The sequence below is a fragment of the Delphinus delphis genome, chromosome 8 (assembly GCF_949987515.2).
Source record: "Delphinus delphis chromosome 8, mDelDel1.2, whole genome shotgun sequence".
Classification (NCBI taxonomy): domain Eukaryota; kingdom Metazoa; phylum Chordata; class Mammalia; order Artiodactyla; family Delphinidae; genus Delphinus; species Delphinus delphis.
In genome coordinates, this window is record NC_082690.1 from 72,033,984 (window position 1) to 72,057,934 (window position 23,951).

Here is a 23,951-nt window from a genome sequence, read left to right on the forward strand (position 1 = left end):
CTTCTACTCATTCATTCATTCATGGTTAAAAACAACAAAACAATATACATGAGAATTTCTATAATGGGGTTAAAAACCAAAATTCCTTATTTACCCTGAAAAATAAAGGCAATAAGGAAAAGAAAGTAGGACCACATATAATGAATGGACAAGGAGAGACAGATAAAAATTATTTTTAATGCCTATCAGTGAAAGCCAGATCCTTGATTATAGGTTTTCAAAATCCACAATCCTAGAAAAGATAATATTAATAGTAAGCAATTTTTCAATCTGCCTGGGACTTCCCTGGTGGCGCAGTGGTTAAGAATCTGCAGGGGACACGGGTTCAATCCCAGGTCTGGGAAGATCCCACATGCCACAGAGCAACTATGCCCACAAGACACAACTACTGAACCCTCGTGCCGCAACTACTGAAGCCCGCACGCCCTAGAACCTGTGCACCACAACTACTTAGCCCATGAGCCGCAACTACCGAAGCCCGTGCACTCTAGGGCCCACATGCCACAACTACTGAGCCCACACATTGCAACTACTGAAGCCTGTGTGCCTAGAACTCATGCTCTGCAACAAGAGAAGCCATCACAATGAGAAGCCTGTGCACTGTGACAAAGAGTAGTCCCTGCTCACCGCAACTAGAGAAAGCCCACATGCAGCAACAAAGACCCACCACAGCCAAAATTTTTTTTTTAATTTTTAATTTAAAAAAATTTTTTTCAATTTGCCTAAACACATTTAATCCTTTTCCACACAATCTAACATTCACAGTATACTTAAGAAAACAAGATTCAACATAAAAAATATTTCTTTTACCAAATAAATTATGTACACAAATATGAATTCTCTGTTACACTAAGTTTGAGAAGTGAGTAAGAAAAGACTATACCTGAGATATTTGGCCCTGGACTTTTGTAGGCTGAGTTGTTCGAATATTTAAAGACTGGCTTCTTGTTACTGTTGCCCCAGAAAGAGATTTTCCATTCACCTTTCTTTCAAGGTGACAACTTGCTGGTGATCTCTCTTCAAGAAGAACAGCATCCCAAGGATCGTCTGCTAGCAAACCTGGTATATTTTTCTCTTCTTCATGGTCCAATACCTCTACACTGTCCACCTTAGGCTTACTTAGAGGATCCAAGTCTAACCAGTCAAACTTACTGATATCTTCAGACTTTGGAGACACCTGTAGATTGCTGATAGTAGCTTTTGAATTTGTTATCTCCAAATCAGTCCTTGCTTTTCCATTTTTTAAAAATTCTGATGTACTAGCTATTTTGTCAAACAGCTTTGCCATGTCAGGACTGACTACTGGACGATAGATAGGTAAGCTTCCTTGTGGATGAAAGGGTGTGGTGGGTGTCAAAGGATATGAAAAATATGGAGACTGCCCTGGAAGTCTTAAATATATAGGCTCTGTGGATGGAAAAGTAGGCATTCTTGGATTGAAGCCATTTTGGAATACAGTCTGTTTACTACTGTAAGTTGACTGGTAAACAGAAGGTAAAGAGTAACTGGAAGGCCCAGATAATCCAGGTGTCCACTGTCCTCTCTGAATAGCAGGTCTAAGATACAGCTGTGCTGAAAATGAAGGGCTCAGAACAGGAGTAACTGGCAATACAGGTGTTCTTCTAGTCTCGAAACTGTCATCCAGCAATAGTTTCTCAAGTTCAGCTTGGGTAAGCTTTTCTACATCAATATCTACTGCTCTTTTTTGGGTATCTGATTCAGGAAACACCATGAGATCATAATCCTGTTTGCTATAAACTTGTGCTTTTTGTCTGGTGCTGCTTGACCACTCACAGCCTCTCTGGTTATCGGTCACCCGTCTATCCTTTTGCAGTTTTGCTAAAGCCTCTGCTTCCATCTGTAATGCTTCTTCTTTGCCCACATCTTTTGTTCTTGTTGGTTCCAGATGTGAAGATGAACACTGCTTAAACCCATTGTTGTTGGATATCTGAGCCATGTCCACTTAAAAGACCAAACCTTCTCCAATCTATTTTTTTTCTTGTAGCTTCCAAAATAGCAAGACCTGCACGTAAAAATAAATATAACACTCGATTAGATTTTTAAAACACGAATTTGTTTTGTTTGTAATCTACCACATATGATTTAGGATTTAATGCCACTTACAAACATACCACGAAATGAAATGAAATAGGGAAAATCTTGGTGAAGGAACAACTTTTAAAACACCTTATACACTGTTGGGTTAAGAGACATGTTTAGACATACATGACTTTATCCCATTCCCTGACCTAACAGGAAAGCTAACACAGTAAATGAACTCAAGAAGCTGTCACTTCAGTTGTCACACTGGCTGCCATTAACCAGTTGCACTTCTGGCAGAATTCTCGGCATAAAATGGCTTAAGTGCTAGTCACAAATTTTCAAGAGTTCAGACACAGTTTACTGTTATGCAAATAGCAAGTCAAAATGGTTTCAATCTTTTACTATTTGTAAAATTGCTCAAAAGCCAATTAGCAATAAAAGTATTCAACACCTAGTAAATAAAATCAAGTAACTATTATTTTATCAAATCATCGTATAAAAAATTTAGGGCTTATAATATTCTAGAAATTTTAAAAATGTATACTGTAACATAGATTAGAATAATATGATAAGTGTTAAGGCTATAAGAAACTGTAACACTGCACTCAAAGGTTAAATTATGGCTGAATCTGTCACATAGTTCTGATCACACTTCTATTCTAATTATCTGCAGTTAAATCAATAGTTATGATACTAAAATTTCTCCTTTTCCAATTGCTAAAGTATCTATTCATAAACTAGAAGATAGTTTAGTAAACTTTCTCATGATCAGTTAATAAACATTTATAGTCCTCTATTTAAAATAAACACTTAATTCAGATCAAGACTACCCTATGAAGCAAAATGACCAATTAAAGGGTTAGTTATCTACTGTGCAACAGAGGGCATATTTCCTGCTTCTAATCAATAAGATACAGGGATTAAATGGGGGTTCTGGAGTCATATCACCTTTATTTATGATGCTGTAAGGCCTTGGGCAAGTGATAACTTTTCCACATGCCTAGTTTCCTAACTTTTAAAATATGAGAAAGTATCTATTTCCCAAATTACAAAGAATTAAAAATGAAACAATGCAACTAAAAGTGTCTATCATAGGCCTTAAGCATAAGCATTAAATAAATGGCATCTACTGTTAATCTGATCTGATTTGAGATACACCTAGTTTGAATATAAAGCAAGAGAGCTCCTGTTTACATCCTTTTTCTAGTACAGTGCTTATCTACAATATGTGCTCAATAAATGCTTAATGAAAGTATGTAGGGAAATTCCAAAGTGAATTCAAATTAATGTAACACAAATGAAAATCCTAAGTGTTGAGGTATACTAAATGAAAAAGTTATTAGTGATGACATGAAGAAAGGCAGTCAAGAAAGACATCATCTGCAATTCTTTTATACAACTACAGTTGAGTTTCTGAGGCATTTCACTGAAAAGCTATTCCAAATTTTTCCCTTCCCTGGCAGGCTGCAAAACTAGGTATGATGTACACTTAAAGTCTGTACACGTCACTGTATATAAATGTTTTGTGAAAAGAAAAAACTGAATACTGACTTGCTAAATATGCATGAAGTACTTAGAGAAAAGTACTAACATCTACAATTTATTTTGAAATGCATCAAAAATAAGATAAATTGATAGAGGGATGATACATGGATAAATAATGATAAAGCAAGTATAGGAAAATGTTAATAGTAGAATCTAGGTGGTAGATATGTGGGTATTCACTTTGAAATTCTTTCAGCTTGGCCTCATGACTGAAAGTTTTCACAATAAAATGTTGGGTGGGGGGGAATGGGTACAAATTCTTCCCATTCCCGTATATACAGCCGCTCTGCAATGCACTTTGTTGTTCCTCCCATAAAGAGGTGGGGTCTATTTCTCTACTTGATCTCAGTCGGCCTTGTGACTTGCTTTGACCAACAGAATGTGAAAGAATTGACGTTGTGAGAGTTCTAAGCCTATCATAAGAAGCCCAACTGCTTCAGCTCTTCCTTACCTGAGTGCAGCCACTGCCATGTAAATGCTCACATAGGATGAGAGAGCACAAAGAGAAAGAGATCCAGCCAACAGCCAGCATCAACCACCAAGCATGTGAGTGCAGACACCATCTTAGACCATCTGTCTACAGTTGAGATGACCACAGCCACCTGAGTGACCCAAGGCAAGACCAGCAGAAGAAACCACCCAGCTTGAGTTCAAGTCAAACTGCTAACCCACAAAATCATTTTGGAATGGGTAGATAACATACACCTTTTCTTCTTACTTTTAGAAAACAAAACTGAAGTCACTTACATATTTAATAGAAAATTTCTGTTTTAACCTCCACAGTTACCACTACTACCTTCCTTCACACATCCTCAGAGAATGAATAGCCCCTTTTCCTTTCTAAGGATGCCTCCTCCACTTATATCCTTTATCCTATTGAATTCCCCTTCTTTATCAATGACTGCCTCCTTTGTATTATCAATCTCTCCTTTACTTGCTTCTGCTCCTCTACCACAAAAATGCTCAAGTTTTCTCCATACTGAGGATAAAAAATCTAACATTCCCCTTTAGACTCCAGTAGCTTTCAATTTAATTTTCTCCTTTCACTGCCAAACTTCTTGAATGAGTGACCTAGAAAGTCCTTTCTTTACTTACTCTGCCTTAGAAAAATTCTACTTGTCCTTTAGGGCCCAATTCAAAATACAGTCTCCTGTCTGAGGCTTTACTTAAGCAGCTCCTACCAGAATTTATCTTTTTAGCTCAACTAAAAATTTTTATCTTTACTTTGTATGCTGTTTTTGCATGCTCAGCATCCTTTCTTCTGGTAGTAGAATCTATAACTTTTGGACACCACTTATCTTTCTTTTGTTTCATCTACTTTGAATTAAGCTGGACTATCCTTACTCCCGCTCGACCCTACCCCAACTCCAGAAGATCCAAGTCTGGCCAGAGCTAACTACAGAATTTCTGGAACTATTTGGAAAAGAAGCTTATCACTGAGGTTGCTAAGCTGATAGGATGTAAGGCTGGAGCTGTTTTGGCCATCTTTGCCACCGCTTGAGGAGATATTACCTGAGAATGAACCCAAGCCAGAAGAAAGCTGAGCTAAGATAAATTAGATAAATTCTAGCTATTACATTAAACATCTGGATCCAACCCATGTCTAAGGCCAGTCTTTTCATTTATGTAAGCCAATAAATCCCTCTCCTTGCGTAAGCCCGTTTAAAATTACTTTTTTCCATGATAACCAAAAGTATTTTGATTAACACAGAAATCTCTACCCAGACAGACTAAAATAAGCTTCTTAAGCAGGGAAGCCTAGTTTGTTCATTTTTTTCTTCCCCACTACATTTAAAAGCACCTTGCTTAATAAACATGGAACTTAATTTAATTAACATGTGTTTTAACAGGAGGGAATGAAGGCTATTGGAGTCTTGGAGAAGGGATTTCAGGTGGCACAAGTGTATGAATATATGACAAGAGAAATGAGTCATTTCATTTGTGGTGTTTTTATACAATTGGTGATGTTTTTATACATCACCAATACATTTGCTTGCTCTATCCCTAGCTCCAACTCAAAGTAGTATATGCTAAAGTAAATACAACTCTAAGTAGCCAGTAACAGCTGTCTGTTAGCAGCTAAATACCATATTTTAAAGTTTTGGGCCTTAAAAAAATACCGTATTTTAGTTTCCCAAAAGATTATTATGCATGTATACTCAGATAATAATAAAGGACTTAAACGGTTGTCCAAAAGTAACCTTGTGCCTCAGCTATTTTTCTAAGGCTGCTGCACTGACATGCTCCATTAATTTTTGAAAATAAAACTTCACTTGATGACAAACATTTAGCAGGAAATAACTTCCAACATGCTCATTCAAAATGAAATGTTCCATGCTAATGTTCACCCAATCCAAGCAGGGAAAGACAATATAACTTGTTTTTGAATGATGATTGTATACCATCTGCCAAAAATTTCCCAACATAAAGTAACTCAGTGCAGATCACAAGGCTGTAGCTGCTTTAAAATTCTTCAAAAGAGGTCAATTAAACTATTCAGTTAAACTTTTGGATACCATTTGCAGACCCAAGTGAATTAATTTAAAAGCTCTTGGCTTCTTCTAACATTCATTTACAATTTAAATTTAAATCTCAGACAAAAATAAAACAAGTCAGTCCTGCTACCCATCTAAATGCTTTCTGATCTTAAAATTCAAGAACCTAAGAAAATGGAAAAACAATTATTTGAGTTCAACAATATTCTCCTTTAAAATGAAAATGAATCTCAAAGACAAATAAATTATGGTACCTCCATGGATTGAATATTATGCCACTACTAAAAATAAAATTATGAAGACTGCAGTTAAATGTTTGTTAAAACTCTAGAAAATATCTACATCTATCTATACATAGACCTGTGTTTGGACATATATAGATACTATATGCCAAAAATTGCATATATTTTGCAAAAATTGCATATATTTTCAAAAATTGCAAAATATTTTAACTAATTTAATCCTCACAAATTCTATTAAGTAGCTACTATTATTATCCCTAGTATACAAACATATAATCTGCCCAAGCTCATAGCAGCTAGCAAGTGGTGAAATTAGGACCCAAATCCAGGCAGTGCTAATTCACTACAATATATTTTTATGTTAACAGTTATGTGGAATCAATAAGTGTCTAGACACATCTTATCCTTTATAAATACCAACTTTCTTCCTCAATCCTAGGGTTATTTCTGTCTGCATTAATAAATTTTCTTTTAATTCTATCATGAAGTAGTTAATACTGCTATTTAGCTATAATATGTATCAATTTATCAGTTAATTATCACCAGATGACTAGCAAATTTATAATTTCATTGCAGGCATGAATTCTTATTTTATTTATCCTCTACTCTCAAACTTATACTACAGTTGTTGAATGAATGCATAATGCATCAATGACTAGAGAACTTAAGACACCATTTCTTTTATCAGAGAAACTAAACTCTGAAACAAACAGACTGAAAGAACTCATTTATTAATAATTCAACTAAAACTGAAAAATCACGTGGTTGAGTTTAGAATAAACTAGTGGTGGGACTTCCCTGGTGGTCCAGTGGTTAAGAATCCACCTTCCAGTGCAGGGGACGAGGGTTCGATACCTGGTCGAGGAAATAAGATCCCACATGCCGCGGAGCAACTAAGCCTGCGTGCTCTAAAGCCCGCTTGCCACAGCTAGAGAGCCCGCATGCCTCAACTACTGAGCCCATGCACCACAACTAGAGAGCCCATGCACTGCAACTACTGAGCCCACATGCCACAATGAAAGATCCTGAATGCCGCGACGAAGATCTCATGTGCTGCAACTAAGACCCAACACAGCCAAATAAATACCTAAAAAAACAAACAAACAAGAAGTGGGAGAAAATTATCTTGAAAACTAGGAGGGAGAGAGGTGGCAACAGAAAAGTAAAAATAGGAGAGAGGGGCTCCATCTGTGCTTAAAAACAAACAGACAGACAAACTGCATTAGAAAAGCATATTCTATCTCTAATTGATTCATGGAGGGGGAAAGAACTCACATGACCAAAATAATAATAATAATAATAATCAAGCACATTGTTATTAGACACTATACAAATCTGTCAAAAAGACAAAAAAGAAGAATGTCCAGGTTTTGGATGAGATAAGGTTAGAGTAGCATTGTTCAACAGAAATAGAATGCAAGTCACATAGAAATTTAAATTTTTTTATAGCTACATTAATAGAAACAGATGAAATTAATTTTAATAATAAACTTTGTTTAATCCAATATATCCAAAATATTATAAAGAGGTAATCAATGTAAAAAAATGAATGGGATACTGTACTTTCACTTTTTTATACTAAGTCTTCAAAATCTGGTATATATTTTACACTAACCACATTTCAACTTAGACTAGCCACACACCAAGTGCTCAACACAAAGGTGGCTAGTGGACAACACAAGGTTAGACTTTATGAGGAAAGAAACAAAAAGCACGGTGAACAAGCATCATTACTTTCTGGATGGTAAGGAAAAGTTTATTTTACCAAAAGTTGCCCCTTCCCTCAAGTCAATAACATATCTCAATTGCCCATTAGTTATCTTTCAGGAGAAGAAAATTTTTATTTCTTTATGCCCCATAGATAACATACAACCTTTTAACAAAGGCCTTATCATCCCTTGTAACTTTTGTATTTTTAAAGTACATAATTTCCAATTAATCTTTTTAAAACATTCATTTATTTGGCTGTGCCAGGTCTTAGCTGCACCAGGTCTTAGCTGCACCATGCAGGATCTTCGTTGCAGCAGGCGGGATCTTCAGTTGTGGCATGCGGGATCTTTTAGTTGTTGCACACGGGATCTTTAGTTGTGGCATGCAAACTCTTAATTGTGGCATGCGGGATCTAGTTCCCTGACCAAGGATTGAACCCGGGGCCCCTTGCATTGCGAGTGCAGAGTCTTAGCCACTGGACCACCAGGGAAGTCCCTCCAATTAATCTTTTTACAATTAGAAAACTGTTAACATTTCATAGAGAAATGTTTCACAATCGACCACACAGGATAAATTACAAAGAGATTAAATATTTAACTGTTAAAAAAAAGAATCATAAAACCAAAGGAACAGAGAATTCCTACATAACACCAGCATAAAAAAGGCTGCTGTAATGTGATTCAAAAACCTAGAAGCCATAAGAGAATTCAAGTACATAAACATTTTAAAAAATAACTTTTGTTTGGCAAACAAGCACCACTGAATTTATTCATTTCCTCAGTAAATATTCATTGGGTGTATATTATGAATCAGGCACTGTTCTAGGTGCTGAAAAGTAAAATAAAAATAACTTGACTATTAAAAATGTCAATGAAAAAACAAACTGGGGAAAAACATTTGCTACTCATATCACAGAGAAAGAACTTATTTTAGTAATATATAACATAAAGCCCATAAAGGAAAACAACCCTATGGAAAGATGGACAAAGAGTTTGAATAAGCAATTCACAAAAGAGTAAAGACACTTACCTTTACTCATGTTGAGGCAATAGCAATTTAAAAGCTATACTAAACCTAATTTTATACTAAACTGATAATAAACACACAGATAAAGGAAAAAAATATTCATCATACCAAAATTTGCTGGATACATGCAACAGTAGATAAAGGAAAATTTAGAGTTTTAAATGATGCTAGAAAACTGGAAAGGTTGAAAACTTAATGAACTAAGCATCCATCTCATGAAAGTAGAAAAGTAACACCAAAATAAAAGTAGAAAGGGAATAAAGACCACAGAAGAAATTAAGTGGCATAAAAAATATACAAAAAATATATAAATATACAACAGAGGGATTCCCTGGCAGTCCAGTGGTTAGGACTCCAAGCTTCCACTGCAGGAGGCCCCAAGTTTGGGGAACTAAGATGCTGTAAGCCATGTGGTGCAGCAAAAAAAAAAAACAAACAAACAACAACCCCAAAGCAAAGCAAAACAAAACAAAACAAAACACCAAAAATATACAACAGAGAAGATCAACAAAACTGAAAGTTGGTTCTTTTGAAAACACTAAGAAGATATCTTGTGATGCTGATCAAGAAGAAAATAAGACAGGAATAAACAATATCAAGGGACTTCCCTGGTGTCACAATGGTTAAGAATCTACCTGCCAATGCAGGCGAAACAGGTTCGAGCCCTGGTCCAGGAAGATCCCACATGCCACAGAGCAACTAAGCCCCTGTGCCACAACTACTGAGCCCATGTGCCACAACTACTGAAGCTCGTGCGCCTAGAGCCCGTGCTCTGCAACGAGAAGCCACTGCAGTGAGAAGCCTGCACACCGCAAGAGTACTCGCTGCAACTAGAGAAAGCCCACACACAGCAACAAAGACCCAATGCAACCAAAAAATAAATAAATAAATAAATTTATTTTTTAAAAAAAACAATATCAAGAATAAAAAAGGGACATCCAACACATGCAGCAGACATTAGAAAGATAACGAGGATATTATTAAGTTTAACCAAATAAATTTTAAAATGTAGACAAATTCCTAGAGGACAGTAACTTACTGAAACTGACTCAAATAGAAAATATAAAGTTGAATAATCTTATAACCATTAAAGAAATTGAATTAGTTGCCAAAAATTTTTTCATCAAAGAAAACTGCAAGGCCAGATGTCTTCACTGGCTTCATATAATAAACAATAACAACCTTTCACAAACCCTTCCAGAGAACAGACAAGAAGGTATGTTCCCCAAACATTTTATAAAATTACTCTAACTTTGATAACAAAACCAGGCAAGGATGAGACAAGAAAATTATAAACCAATCTTACTCATGAACATAAACACAAAAAGTTCTAAACAAAATAACAGCAAACCGGGCTTCCCTGGTGGCGCAGTGGTTGAGAGTCCGCCTGCCGATGCAGGGGACATAGGTTCGTGCCCCGGTCCGGGAGGATCCCACATGCCGCAGAGCGGCTGGGCCCGTGAGCCATGGCCGCTGGGCCTGCGCGTCCGGAGCCTGTGCTCCGCAATGGGAGAGGGCACAACAGTGAGAGGCCCGCATACCACAAAAAAATAAAATAAAATAAAATAAACAAAAATAACAGCAAACCAAACTTAGTAGTAAATACAAAATGCAATTTACCACATCAATAATTAAAGAATTAAATTAGGAAAAGCATATATTCACCTCAACAGATATTCTTAGCCAACTACGAACAGAAGGGAAGTTCCTTATTTGGTAAGTATCAACAAAAATCACAATTAATTGTAAAACCTTTAAAGCTTTCCCTCTATGAACAAAAACCAGGATGCCCACCACCATTTTTATTCAACATTTTATAGACTCCTAGACAGCACAGAAATGCAATAAAAAGAAATAAGAGCTAGGATCACGTAGGAAGAAACAACATTACATACAGATAAAGTAAAAACTCCAAAGAATATGCAGATAATTAACAGAATTACATGCCAGAGTTCAGCAAGATTGCTGGATATGATACAGAAATCAATTATATTTCCATACACCCACAAGGAATAGTTAGAAAAAGCAGTCTTCAAAAAAGCAATATTTACACTAACACATTCAAACACATGAAATCCACCAACTAATAATACATGTAATAAAAAATTCTGGGGTTTCCCTGGTGGCACAGTGGTCAGGAGTCCACCTGCCAAAGCAGGAGACACAGGTTCGAGCCCTGGTCCGGGAAGATCCCACATGCCGCAAAGCAACTAAGCCCGTGTACCACAACTACTGAGCCTGTGCTCTAAAGCCCGTGAGCCACAACTACTGAGCCCACGTGCCACAACTACTGAGCCCGCACTCCTATAGCCCGTGCTCCACAGCAAGAGAAGCCACCGCAATGAGAAGCCCACACGCTGCAACGAAGAGTGGCCCCCACTCGCCGCAACTAGAGAAGGCCCACGTGCAGCAACGAAGACCCAACGCAGACAAAAATAAAAATAAACAAAATAAATTTTTTAAAAAAACCACAGTAAGATACCACAACACACATATAACCCTGGGGAAAAAAATTAAATCTTATAATACTAAGTGATAAGAATATGAAACAATGGGAAAATCTAAGTTGGTACAACTGTTTCAGAAAACACAGATCAGGGACTTCCCTGGTTGTCCAGTGATTAAGAATCCGCCTTCCAATTCAGGGGATGCAGGTTCAATCCCTGGTATGGGAACTAAGATTCCCACATGCCGCGGGGCAATTAAGCATGCTTGTTGCAACTACTGAACCCATGTGTTCTGGAGCCAGCTTGCCACAGCTAGAGAGAATCCCGCATGCCGCGACGAAGAGCCCACATGCCACAACAAAGGATCCCACATACCACAACTAAGACTTGACACAGCCAAAAATAATAAATAAATAAAATAAAATAAAATAAATAAAAAATAATAAATATTAAAAAAAGAAAGAGGGGCTTCCCTGGTGGCGCAGTGGTTGAGAGTCTGCTTGCCAATGCAGGGGACACGGGTTCGAGCCCTGGTCTGGGAAGATCCCACATGCAGCAGAGCGACTAGGCCCGTGAGCCACAACTACTGAGCCTGCGCATCTGGAGCCTGTGCTCCGCAGCAAGAGAGGCCGTGATAGTGAGAGGCCCGCGCACCACAATGAAGAGTGGCCCCTGCTTACTGCAACTAGAGAAAGCCCTCGCACAGAAACGAAGACCCAACACAGCCAAAAATGAATAAATAAATAAATCAATATTTTTTTAAAAAAAGAAAGAAAACGGATCATATATAGAAAAATTGAAGATACCCTTACTTTATGGCCCAGCAATTACATTCCATTGTATATACCCTAAAGAAATTCATGCATATGTGCACAAAATATGTACATAAGAACCTTCAAATAACATTGCACATATTACCCCAAATAGGAAATAACCCCAATCTTCACCTGTCCGAACACGGATGAAGGAGAATACGTTGATGGTCTGTTTCTACACACATCACTTCTGACACCAAATGTATGGGTTTTTCCACACCAACAACCAGTTCTCCAACTCTCCCAGACACCAAATGGATGTTCACAATTCAATTCAATTCAGACACTACCCAGAGTTAATGTCAGACTCCACAGGTTAACAGGCACAGTCCCGCAAGACTGCTCTCATTGCAGATGCCAGTCTCAAGTACTGGATACCCAGGTTACCCACACTTCTGTCCAACTTGGGTTCAAATCAGGGGCTCCCAGGATCCCACCTCAGGTTTGATAATTCGCTAGTAAGGTTCACAGAACACGTGAAAATAGCTTACTTACCATTACCAGTTTATTATAGAGTAAACAAGTCAGGAACAACCAATGGAAGAAATGTATAGGGCAAAGTTGGGGGTGGGAAAATGCTCGGAGGTTCCATGGCTTCTCTGAAGTACCACCCTCCCAGCACCCCAGTGTGTTCACTAACCTGGAAGCTCCCTGAAACCCACCATTTAAGAGTTTTTACAGAGATTTTGTTATATAGGCATGGTTGATTAAAACACTAGTCATTGATTAAAAAGAATGAAATAATGCCATTTGCAGTAACATGGATGGCCCTAGAAATTGTCATACTGAGTGAAGTAAGTCAGAGAGAGAAATAGAAATATCACATATCCTTATATGTGGAATCTAAAAAGAAATGATACAAATGAACTTATTTATAAAACAGAAACAGACTAACTGACCTAGAGAACAAACTTATGGTTACCGGGGGGAAGGGTGGAGGGAAAGTTAGGGAGTTTGGCATCAACTGTATACTCTCCTGTATTTAAAATGGATAACCAACAAGGACCTACTGTATAGCACAGGGAACTCTGCTCAATGTTATGTGGCAGCCTGGATGCGAGAGCAGTTTGGGAGAGAATGGATACATGTATACGTATGGCTGAGGCGCTCTGCTGCGCACTGAAACTATCATTGTTAATCGGCTATATTCCAGGGACTTCCCTGGTGGTCCAGTGGTTAAGACTCCACGCTCCCAATGCAGGGAGCCCGGGTTCAATCCCTGGTCAGGGAACGAGGATCCCACATGAGGCATCTAAGAGTTCACATACCACAACTAAAGATCCTGCATGCCACAACTAAGACAGGGCGCAGCTAAATAAATATTTTTTAAAAATCAGCTATATTCAAATATAAAATAACAAGTTTTTTTTAAAAAGAGTTTTTACGGAGATTTTATTACATAGGTATGGCTGATTAAATCACTGGTCATTGATTAGCTCAATCTCTAGCTCCTCTCTCTTCCCCAGAGGTCAGGGGGTAGGGCTCAAAGTTCCAAACCTGCAGTCACACCTTGGTCTTTCTGGCAACCAGCCCTCATCCAGAAACTATCCAGGGATCCCAGACAACAGTCATCTTATTAACATGCAAAAAGACAATGGTCTGGAGATTCCAAGAGTTTTAGGAGTTGTATGACAGGAACCAGGGACAAAGACCAAATGTTTATTTATTACATTGTAGTTCATTCAATGGAATTCTGTACATCAATGCCAATGAACGAATTAGAACCATAAAAAATGGCTAAAACTTAGAAACATAATGTTAAGCAAATGGAGAGACAAAAATACATACAACGATTCCATTCACATAAAGTTCAAAAACATGAAAAACTAAACTACATTGTTTAAGAATGCTTACATAACGGTATAACTTCAAAGAAAAGGAAAGGATTATCAAAAGTTAGAATAGTGGTTACTCATGGAGGGAGGAGAGATTTATGGTAAGGGAGAAGTACACTGGGGACTTCTGGAATACCAGCAACATTCTAGTTTCTAACGTTGCAACTGGTTACACAAGTGTTGGTTTTACAATTATTTGTTAAACAATCATATACGATTTATTCACTTTTTTCTGTTATTTCACAATATAAAAGAATCCACTCCCCACATATTTTAAATACATTTTCATGTCTATATTATACATGGTATGTGAAAAATAAAGAACACCTGCATTACGAATAGTATGTTGGGATTTTTCTTACCCACACGTGGCAAATTATGTGAACACAAGAAGTTCAACTTTTTAGTGATGCCGTAAAAAAATACAAGAGCTATACTGTCCTTTGTCATTTGCCAATCTATAGGCTAAATTAAGGACACTGCCCTAACTCATTAAGGGATATGGGGAAAGCGTTAAGACTGTAAAAGAAAACAACAAACTATAAAATATGGTTTTTCAAGTTTTCACCATCTGTGAATCACTTAATGGGCACTGCACATAACATGATCAATTTATGTAAAAAAATATACATTGCATTTAAAAACACAAGTAAAACATTTAAAAATGAATAGTAAGATATTCCTATCACTGAGATAGATGACTGCACACTCTCACCATTGTATGTATACCCAGTTTATTTATTTTGCTTATTTGAATTAAATTAGAAAATCTTAATTCAATTATAGCTTGTCAGGAAGGCAGCAATGTTTGGTAGTGGCTCTATGACAGCGGTCCCCAACCTTTTTGGCACCAGGGACCACTTTCCTGGAAGACAATTTTTCCATGGATGGGGGTGGGGCGATGGGGGGGTAGGGAATGGTTCAGGCGGTAATGTGAGTGATGGGGAGTGATGGGGAGCAATGCGGAGCCGCAGATGAAGCTTCGCTCCCTCACCCACCACTCACCTCCTGCTGTGCAGCCCGGTTCTTAACAGGCCACGGACCGGTACTAGTCCGCGGCCTGGGGGTTGGGCACCCCTGCTCTATGAGATAGTTATGGATATGTACATAAAATCTTAGAGGCGTTACCTTCAAATATTTCTGAATTTGAGCATTTCTTCATTGTATTCCTGCTACCACCCTAGACCAACCATCATCTCTTGCCTGGATTAGTGAAATAGCCTCCCAATCTGTCTCCAGCACCCCTCCATCCTGCCCCTTCACACTATTCTCAACACAGCAGCCACAGTGATATTGAAAAAGATCATCTCACCCCTATGCTCAGAACTTGCAACAGCTCCTATCTCAGAGAAAAGATAAAATCTTTACAATAGTCCACGAGGCACTCTAATATCTGGTCCCCTATTTCTTCTCTCCTATAACTCTCCTCTCTGCTACTGTCACATGAGCCTCCTTGTTCCTCAAATACATCATGTTTCTCACTCAGAGGCTTTGCTCTTCTGTTTTCTCTGACTGGACTGTTCTTCCCCTGGATAGCCGAATGACTCGCTTTCTCGCCTCCTTCAAGTCTTTATTGAGAAGGTAACATATGAGTAAAGTCCTCCCTGATAACCTAGTTATAACCACAACTTTCTCTGACTCAACTGCCTATGCACTTTACTTATTTTCTTCTTAGCATGCAGTACCATCCAAAATACTGTATATTTTAGTTATTTATTTTATTGTCTATGTTTCCCCACTAGACTATAAAATTCATGAAGCTGGGATTTATCTGTTGGGTTCACCCTTGTATCCCCAAGCACCTAGAACAGTCCTGGAACAAGGAGGAAGCAGTTCTTCACTGTGGAGTGTCTTCGGTATTCTGTAACATACTCAAGAGTACACAAAAATAGACTCAAAATTAATATTTTAACCTAAGAGCTACAACAGATTTTTAATCCACTCTTGTTGCATTCATTTTCATTTAAAGTACTTAGAAATCATCTTAAATGTGCCAAATAATAAACCATTAATTTCATTCTCTGAGGGAAGAAAATCATGTGTATATATTTTCAGAACGGTTCTTCAGAGCCCCATGTTTTTTAGACAGACTGAAACACATTACCATTTTAAGTACTTGTGGGAAATACAGTTCATCTCTACTTGCTAATTTAAGATACTGGCCTTGGTGGCTCAGTGGTTGAGAGTCCGCCTGCCAATGCAGGGGACACGGGTTCATGCCCCGGTCCGGGAAGATCCCACATGCCGCAGAGCGGCTGGGCCCGTGAGCCATGGCCACTGAGCCTGTGCATCCCCGCAACGGGAGAGGTCACAACAGTGAGAGGCCCGCGTACTGGAATGAATAAATAAATAAATAAAATACTGGCGTTGGGCTCAACAGAGCGATTTGGCTAGAGATGAACCTTCTTATCTATGCAAAACTAAAGAACTGAATAAAGTCATAAAAGTAGAGACTGAACTGGGATAATGCATAGAGCAAAGAGAGAAAAAAGAAATCATGAGGGCCACAAATACTTAAACAGGAAACAAAAGGTCAAAGGAAAACAACAGATAAGTATAAAGACTGGTAACAGAAATAAGGAAATAGGATGTCCTAAAATGGAGATGTCACTATTGTCAGAACTACAGAGATGACACAGGATGAAGACTGAAAAAACTCTAGATTTAAGACCTCATTTGTGATTATTTTAATAACTTTACTGAGATCTAATTAACTTATTATAAATTCATCCACTTAAAGCATACAATTTAGTTGTTTTTGGTATATTCAGAATTGTGTGACCACTACCAGATTTCGGAACATTCTCATCACCCCCGAAAGTAACTCTACCCATTAGCAGTCACTCCTCATTCCCCACCCCCAGATCCTCATTAGTGATTTAGATAAGTATAGAAAACTGAAAAAGTAAGGAATTAGAAGTAAAAAGGGCATATTCTTTGACAGTAAAAGGAACTAGGTAGACAGGAGGAGGTGTCAGGAATGGCTGTTTAAAATGGGAAAGGATTTCAACATGTGGTAGGTTGAAGAGAAGGATTCAGGGCACAAAGATTTAAGGGCACAAGAGACAGGAGATAAATACTAGCTCAGATACTGGGTAGTGTTGAAAAAGAGAATCAGAAGCATAGTTGGAAGGGTCTGACTTGCAAAGGAAGAGAAACCTTAGGAGACTGAGGTGATAGAGGTAAGAAACTACTAAGTCAATAACTAAAAAGGGAGGACTGGGAAGAGCCAATGATGGAAAGCAGATTTACCTTTTTTTTAATATAAATTTATTTATTTATCTATTTATTTTTGGCTGCGTTGGGTTTTTTTTGCTGTGCGCGGGCTTTCTCTAGTTGCGGCGAGCGGGGGCTACTCTTCGTTGTTGTGCATGGGCTCTAGGCGTGCAGGCTTCAGTAGTTGTGGCACGTGGGCTCCGTTGTTGTGGCCTGTGGGCTCTAGAGCGCAGGCTCAGTAGTTGTGGCGCATGGGCTTAGCTGCTCCGTGACATGTGGGATCTTGCCGGACCAGGGCTCGAACCCGTGTCCCCTGCATTGGCAGGCGGATTCTTTACCACTGCACCACCAGGGAAGCCCAGATTTACTTTTCACTATCTAAACTTTGGTAGAGTTTTAAATATTTCATCATTTGCAGGCTATTTTAAAACAAAGGTGATAAATATGTAATAGAGGGTTTTTCTCTTACTAGGATATACAAAGTGGCAAGAGACTGTCACTCTCATGCCAACAATAAAAAACAATCTAAATAAGCTAAAAAAAATAGTTTTAAGACATCAGAGAGTAGAGGACATAAAAAAAACAAATAAATTAAATTCCAGAAAGTGATAAACCCTTCACAGGAGAAGCAGTCCCATCACTACTCTCAACCCTGATACAGCAGGAGGAGGAGGAATGCACTGTAGACAGGAATAAGGAGAAATAAGCCAGACTTTTAACAGTCACATGTAGGCTAGCATGACAGATTACCATTCTGAGAAGAGATAGAGGCAAGTCTGAGTGGTCTAAAACACTAGATTAAGAATTATAAGGGCTTCCCTGGTGGCGCAGTGGTTGAGAGTCCGCCTGCCGATGCAGGGGACACGGGTTCGTGCCCCGGTCTGGGAAGATCCCACATGCCGCGGAGCGGCTAGGCCCGTGAACAAGTCTGTACCCACCCACCAAATCTTTTCCATGGGTCTTCACTAAAGGCACAGCTAGCATAGTGAAAGCTGGGGACATGGCAGAAGAGCTGAAAGAGATCCCCTGTGAGGTTCGTGGGCCTCCCTGAAGTACAAGGCAGCCACCTGCCCCTAAAAAAGACCGGGGAGGTGAGCAGGGAGAAATCCATCATAGCACGCCAAGCTCTCAGCTACCAGTGGCTCAGGACATAGCAGGAGAGCTGAGAAAAAGCCCCCCAAGGCATTCCAGGCCTTTAAGACTGTAAGACAGCTGCCCTCCAGAGGCTGGGGTAATGGAAGCAAGACAGAGATCTCATGAGACACAGAAAGCAGGACTAGAGAACAAAGAAACTTCCCAGCAACCCAAAAAGCTGGTAGCTAGGCTGCAGAACAAATCTCTGGAATCAAGTCAATGCCCAGATCCCAAATCCTGCTAAAGAGAAAGTTATAATTCTGCCCCAAAGTATTTCAATGTAGTGGTGAATCGAATCAAATTAAAGCTGCAACAGAGCACGGACCCATTTTACTTATAAATCAAACTTTCTCAATTTAACGGCCTGACAGAATACAGGGCATTTTGGAGGCAAATATTAAGTAAATAATAAGTAAACTTCAGTATCTACTCTTGTTTTATATAAGTTGTCTGGCATATAATCAAAGATTATAAGACAAACAAGAAAATGTGGCCCATGGTATTAGAAACAGTCAAAATAAGCAGACACAGAGATGGCCCAAATGCTGAAATTGTCAAATAGGAATTTTAAAGTAATTAGCATGAAAATGCTAAATTTAGCACAAGAGGTAGATGATATACATGAAGCAGAGGAGGATTACAGCAGAGTAATACAAATTATTTAAAGAATGAAAAAGAAATATCAGAAAGGAAAAATATATCAGAAATGAAGAATTAATTAGATGGACTTAACAACAAAGAAAAGACTGGTAAACTCAGAAACAAATCAAAAGAAAATATTCAAACTAAAAGAGAAAAAAAGAGGGGGAGAGGTAAAATAGCATGCCTGAGTTCTATGGGACAATTTCAAATGGTGTAACATACATGTATTTGGAGTCCCAGGAGAGGATAGAGAGACTGAACAGAAGAAATATTTGAAGAGAAAATGGCCACAAATTTTCTATAAGTGAAGAAAGACATCACCAAGCAAATCTCAAGTTGCGAAGACAAAATAAGATAAAAATACACCAGACAATTAACCTAGTGGGGTTGCAGAGTAATACGATTAAACAACTACCTGAAAGAAACAGCTTCAGGTTTTACTAACATTGGTGGAGTTAAGGTCAAATCAATATAATATCTAGGGACTTCCCTGGTGGCACACTGGTTAAAAATCCACCTGCCAATGTGGAGGACACGGGTTGGAGCCCTGGTCCAGGAAGATCCCACATGCCGTGGAGCAACTAAGCCCATGTGCCACAACTACTGAGCCTGTGCTATAGAGCCCACAAGCCACAACTACTGAGCCCGCATGCCACAACTACTGAAGCCCATGCACCTAGAGCCCCTGCTCCACAAGAGAAGCCACCGCAATGAGAAGCCCACACACCACAACGAAGAGTAGCCCCCACTCGCCACAACTAGAGAAAGCCTGCACGCAGCAATAAAGACCCAATGCAGCCAAAATAAATAAATAAAAATTTTTTAAATATACATATAATATCTAGAGAGTCTGTTCCTAAAGAACCAGGGAGGTTTCTATAATAATTTCACTTGTACAATTTAATCATTTTTTTCCAAATTTAGATACGTTAAACGTGCAGAGTTATATTTCTATGTTTAGGGTTATGCCACAGTAAAACTTCCTTACTTCAACCTAATTTTAGTGGAATTTTAGTGAAATGTTTTTTGACAAGAATCAAGAATAAGTTAAACCACCAAGCTCTATTATCCAAAATCAAAAATCTTCTCTCAAAAAAATAATAATCCTAAAACCTCCATCTATCAATATGAACTTTTATAATTAAACTTAATATACCTCCAAGGAGGGGAAAACTAGCATATTCAATTATTAGGCGTAATAGGAAGCCAAAGGTGTGTTTTATGCAAAGACATTTACGTGATTTGCGTTGTTCAAAGATCTCTATTTGCTCTATGGAAAACAGATGTAAGAAAAACAAAAATGGAAACCAGGAGACCAATTAACAAATAACTGAAATGGTACAGGAAAGAACCAGTAATAACTTGAATTAGGATGACAGCAATGGAAATGTTAAGTGGCTTGATTTAAACAAGCAAACAAAAAAGATAAGTTTAGACAGTAAATAAAATGTGGGGAAAAAAGTAATAGAGAATGATTTAGATGGGGGGTAATATTTTTAATAGTAGAATGAGAGAAAAGATGAAATTGGAACCATAACCTGGACATAAGAAAAGAGTGAAGTCATGGGAAAAGCTAAGAAAAGAGACTTCCCAAGGTTCTTCACAAGTTTAAAGATGTATGAGCTGAGCCTGGCTCTCGCATTCTTTAACCTCTATACCACACTTACAATTATGCTTTGCCCAATATTATAAGCAATTAATAAAGGGCTTAATTCTCCCATTTTGACAAAAATCAACAGCTACGCTGTAGTCCAATAAGCAACTAGCAGTCATTATACCACCTTCAGCTCTTACGAGCAGCATTCTACACATAAGGGGTTCACAACCAGAGCATTCATCCAGAACAACTTTCTATATCTGCTTATGCGTATCACTGTATGTGGCTGGGAATGGGACAAAGGTGGGGATACTGTCACAGCAAGAGGTTCCTGTTCAAAGACATTTTACTGACAAAGCAGTTTTCAATCTAACCCAGAATCCCAACAGTAGTATTGTTTTGTGAAGATAATTACTGAACTTTGGACTATTTTATTGTTCATTCATTTAACATGAATCATTAAATATACCCTGACATTACCCCAATTTCAACATGGCAAATAACAGTAAGCTTCTGTGCTGTTATGGTATATGCCTCCATTTCCAACATGGCTTAAGGTAGGAGAAAATAAAACTGGATTGCAACTGAGAATCACCAAATGGGGAATAATAATGAAAAACTGACATGAATACTGCTGGAATTTTTCTCCTAAACTCCATCAATTTCTATGGCTAACAAAATTCTATTTTCACATGACATCAAATGCATGAAATTACTAGTTTTATAGAACAACAGTGATAACAAAGAGAAGAAAATGAAGTAGCAGCAAGACCCAAGCTCAAATATCAGACCTTCCTCTTACTGTATATTCCTAAACAATTTACTTAATCTGCCTTTGTCTTAGTTTTCTCATCTGTAAAACACAGGTATCTTACAGCGTAGTCAGGGTTAAATAAAATAATATACATATGCTCTTAGTATATAACAGGCATAAAAAAATACATGTATTACGGGACTTCCCTGGTGGTGCAGTGGATAAGACTCTGCACTCCCAATGCAGAGGGCCCGGGTTCGATCCCTGGTAAGGTAACTAGACCCCACACGCATGCTGCAACTAAGAGTTTGCATGACAAAACTAAGGAGCCCGCATGCTGCAACTAAGGAGCTGGCAAACCGCACTAAGGAACCCTGGTGTCACAACTAAGGAGCTCACCTGACACAACTAAGGAGCCCATGTGCTGCAACTAAGGAGCCCACCTGCTGCAACTAAGACCCCATGCAACCAAATAAATAAATATTTTCAAGAGACATGCATTACACCTGTTCAACTATTGGAACAACCATCAGTACATTCCTACCTTTTTTTTTTGCGGGGGGGACTGCATTGGGTCTTCATTGTTGCATGTGGGCTGTCTCTAGTTGCAGCGAGCAGGGGCTACTCTTCCTGCGGTGCACGGGCTTCTCACTGTGGTGGATTCTCTTGTTGCGGAGCACAGGCTCTAGGCGCGCAGGCTTCAGTAGTTGTGGCTCACAGGCTCTAGAGCACAGGCTCAGTAGTTGTGGCACATGGGCTTAGTTGCTCTGCGGCATGTGGGATCTTCCCAGACCAGGGCTCAAACCTGTGTCCCCTGCATTGGCAGGCAGATTCTTAACCACTGCGCCACCAGGGAAGTCCCATTTTTTAAAAATATTTATTTATTTATTTTTGGCTGCGTGGGATCTTAGTTTCGGCATGCGGGATCTTTCAGTGCAGTGTGTAGGTTCCAGAGTGTGTGGGCTCAGTAGTTGCGGCGTGTGGGCTTAGTTGCCCTGCGGCACGTGGAATCTTAGTTCCCCAACCAGGGATCGAACCCGCATCCCCTGCATTGGAAGGTGGATTCTTAACCACTGGACCACCAGGCAAGTCCCTGTTCCTACCATTTAAAAAGGCAGCTTAGGGACTTCCCTGGCGGTCCAGTGGTTAAGACTCTGCACTTCCACTGCAGGGGGCGCAGGTTTGATCCCTGGCTGGGGAACTAAGATCCCACAAGCCTCCTGGCATGGCCAAAAAAAACCAGGCAGCTTACTGCCAATAAGCACATGAAAAGATGCTCAACGTTATTATTCATTAGGGAAACGCAAATCAAAACCACAATGAGATACCACTTCACGCCTACTAGAATGACTATAATTTTTAAAAAGGATAGGGACTTCTTCCCTGGTGGCGCAGTGTAAGAATCTGCCTGCCAATGCAGTGGACAGGGGTTTAAGCCCTGGCCTGGGAAGATCTCACATGCCACGGAGCAACTAAGTCCGTGCACCACAACTACTGAGGCTGTGCTCTACAGCCTGCGTGCCACAACTACTGAAGCCCGCATGCCTAGAGCCAGTGCTCCGCAACAAGAGAAGCCACCGCAGTGAGAAACCCACACACCGCAACAAAGAGTAGCCCCACTCGCCACAACTAGAGAAAGCCTACGTGCAGCAACAAAGACCCAATGCAGGCAAAATAAATAAATAAATTAGTTTAATTTTAAATAAATAAATTAATTAAATAATTTTTGGCCACGCCACACAGCTTGTTGGATCTTAGTTCCCCGACCAGGGATTGAACCCGGGCCCTCAGCAGTGAGAGTGTGGAGTCCCAACCACTGGACCACCAGGGAATTCCCCACAATTTTTAAAGGTTACATTCCATTTATAGTTATTATAGACTACTGACTATATTCCCTGTATTGTGCAATATATCCTTATAGCTTATTTTATACATAATAGTTTGTACCTCTTAATCCCCTACCCCTATATTGCCCCTCTCCCCTTCCCTCTCCCCACTGGTAACCACTAATTTATTCTCTATATCTGTGAGTTTGTTTCTTTTTTTGTTATATTCATTAGTTTATTGTATTTTTAGATTCCACATTTAAGTGATATCATATAATATTTGTCTTTCTCTGTCTGACTTATTTCACCTAGCATAATATCCTCCAAGTGCACCCATATTGTTGCAAATGGCAAAATTTCCTTCTTTTTATGGCTCAGTAGTATTCCACCGTGTGTGTGTGTGTGTGTGTGTGTGTGTGTGTGTGTGTGTGTATACACTACATCTCTACCAATTCATCTGTTGATGGACACTTAGCTTGCTTCCATATCTTGGCAATTAAGTAGAGTTATACAGACAGAAAGTAGATTAGCAATTACCAGGAGCTAGGACGAAGGGGAATGGGTAGTTACTGCTTAATGGGTACAGAGTTTCTGTTTGGAGTGATGAAAAATTTTGGAAATAGT

The 23,951-nt window shown here is 38.9% G+C and overlaps 1 protein-coding gene across 5 annotated transcripts in view; it reads right to left on the bottom strand.

Moving 5' to 3' along the window:
- PIK3C2A (phosphatidylinositol-4-phosphate 3-kinase catalytic subunit type 2 alpha) overlaps positions 1-23,951 on the bottom strand; it is a 110,521-nt gene that overhangs the window by 79,462 nt on the left and 7,108 nt on the right. For all 5 annotated transcript variants that reach the window (XR_009520394.1, XM_060018561.1, XM_060018562.1 and 2 more), the window contains exon 2: positions 884-2,023. Coding sequence is in view for 4 of the 5 variants with exons in the window: in XM_060018561.1 (XP_059874544.1) it covers positions 884-1,957 (1,074 nt within the window). In the remaining variant the exon portion in view is untranslated. The remainder of the gene's footprint in view (positions 1-883; positions 2,024-23,951) is intronic.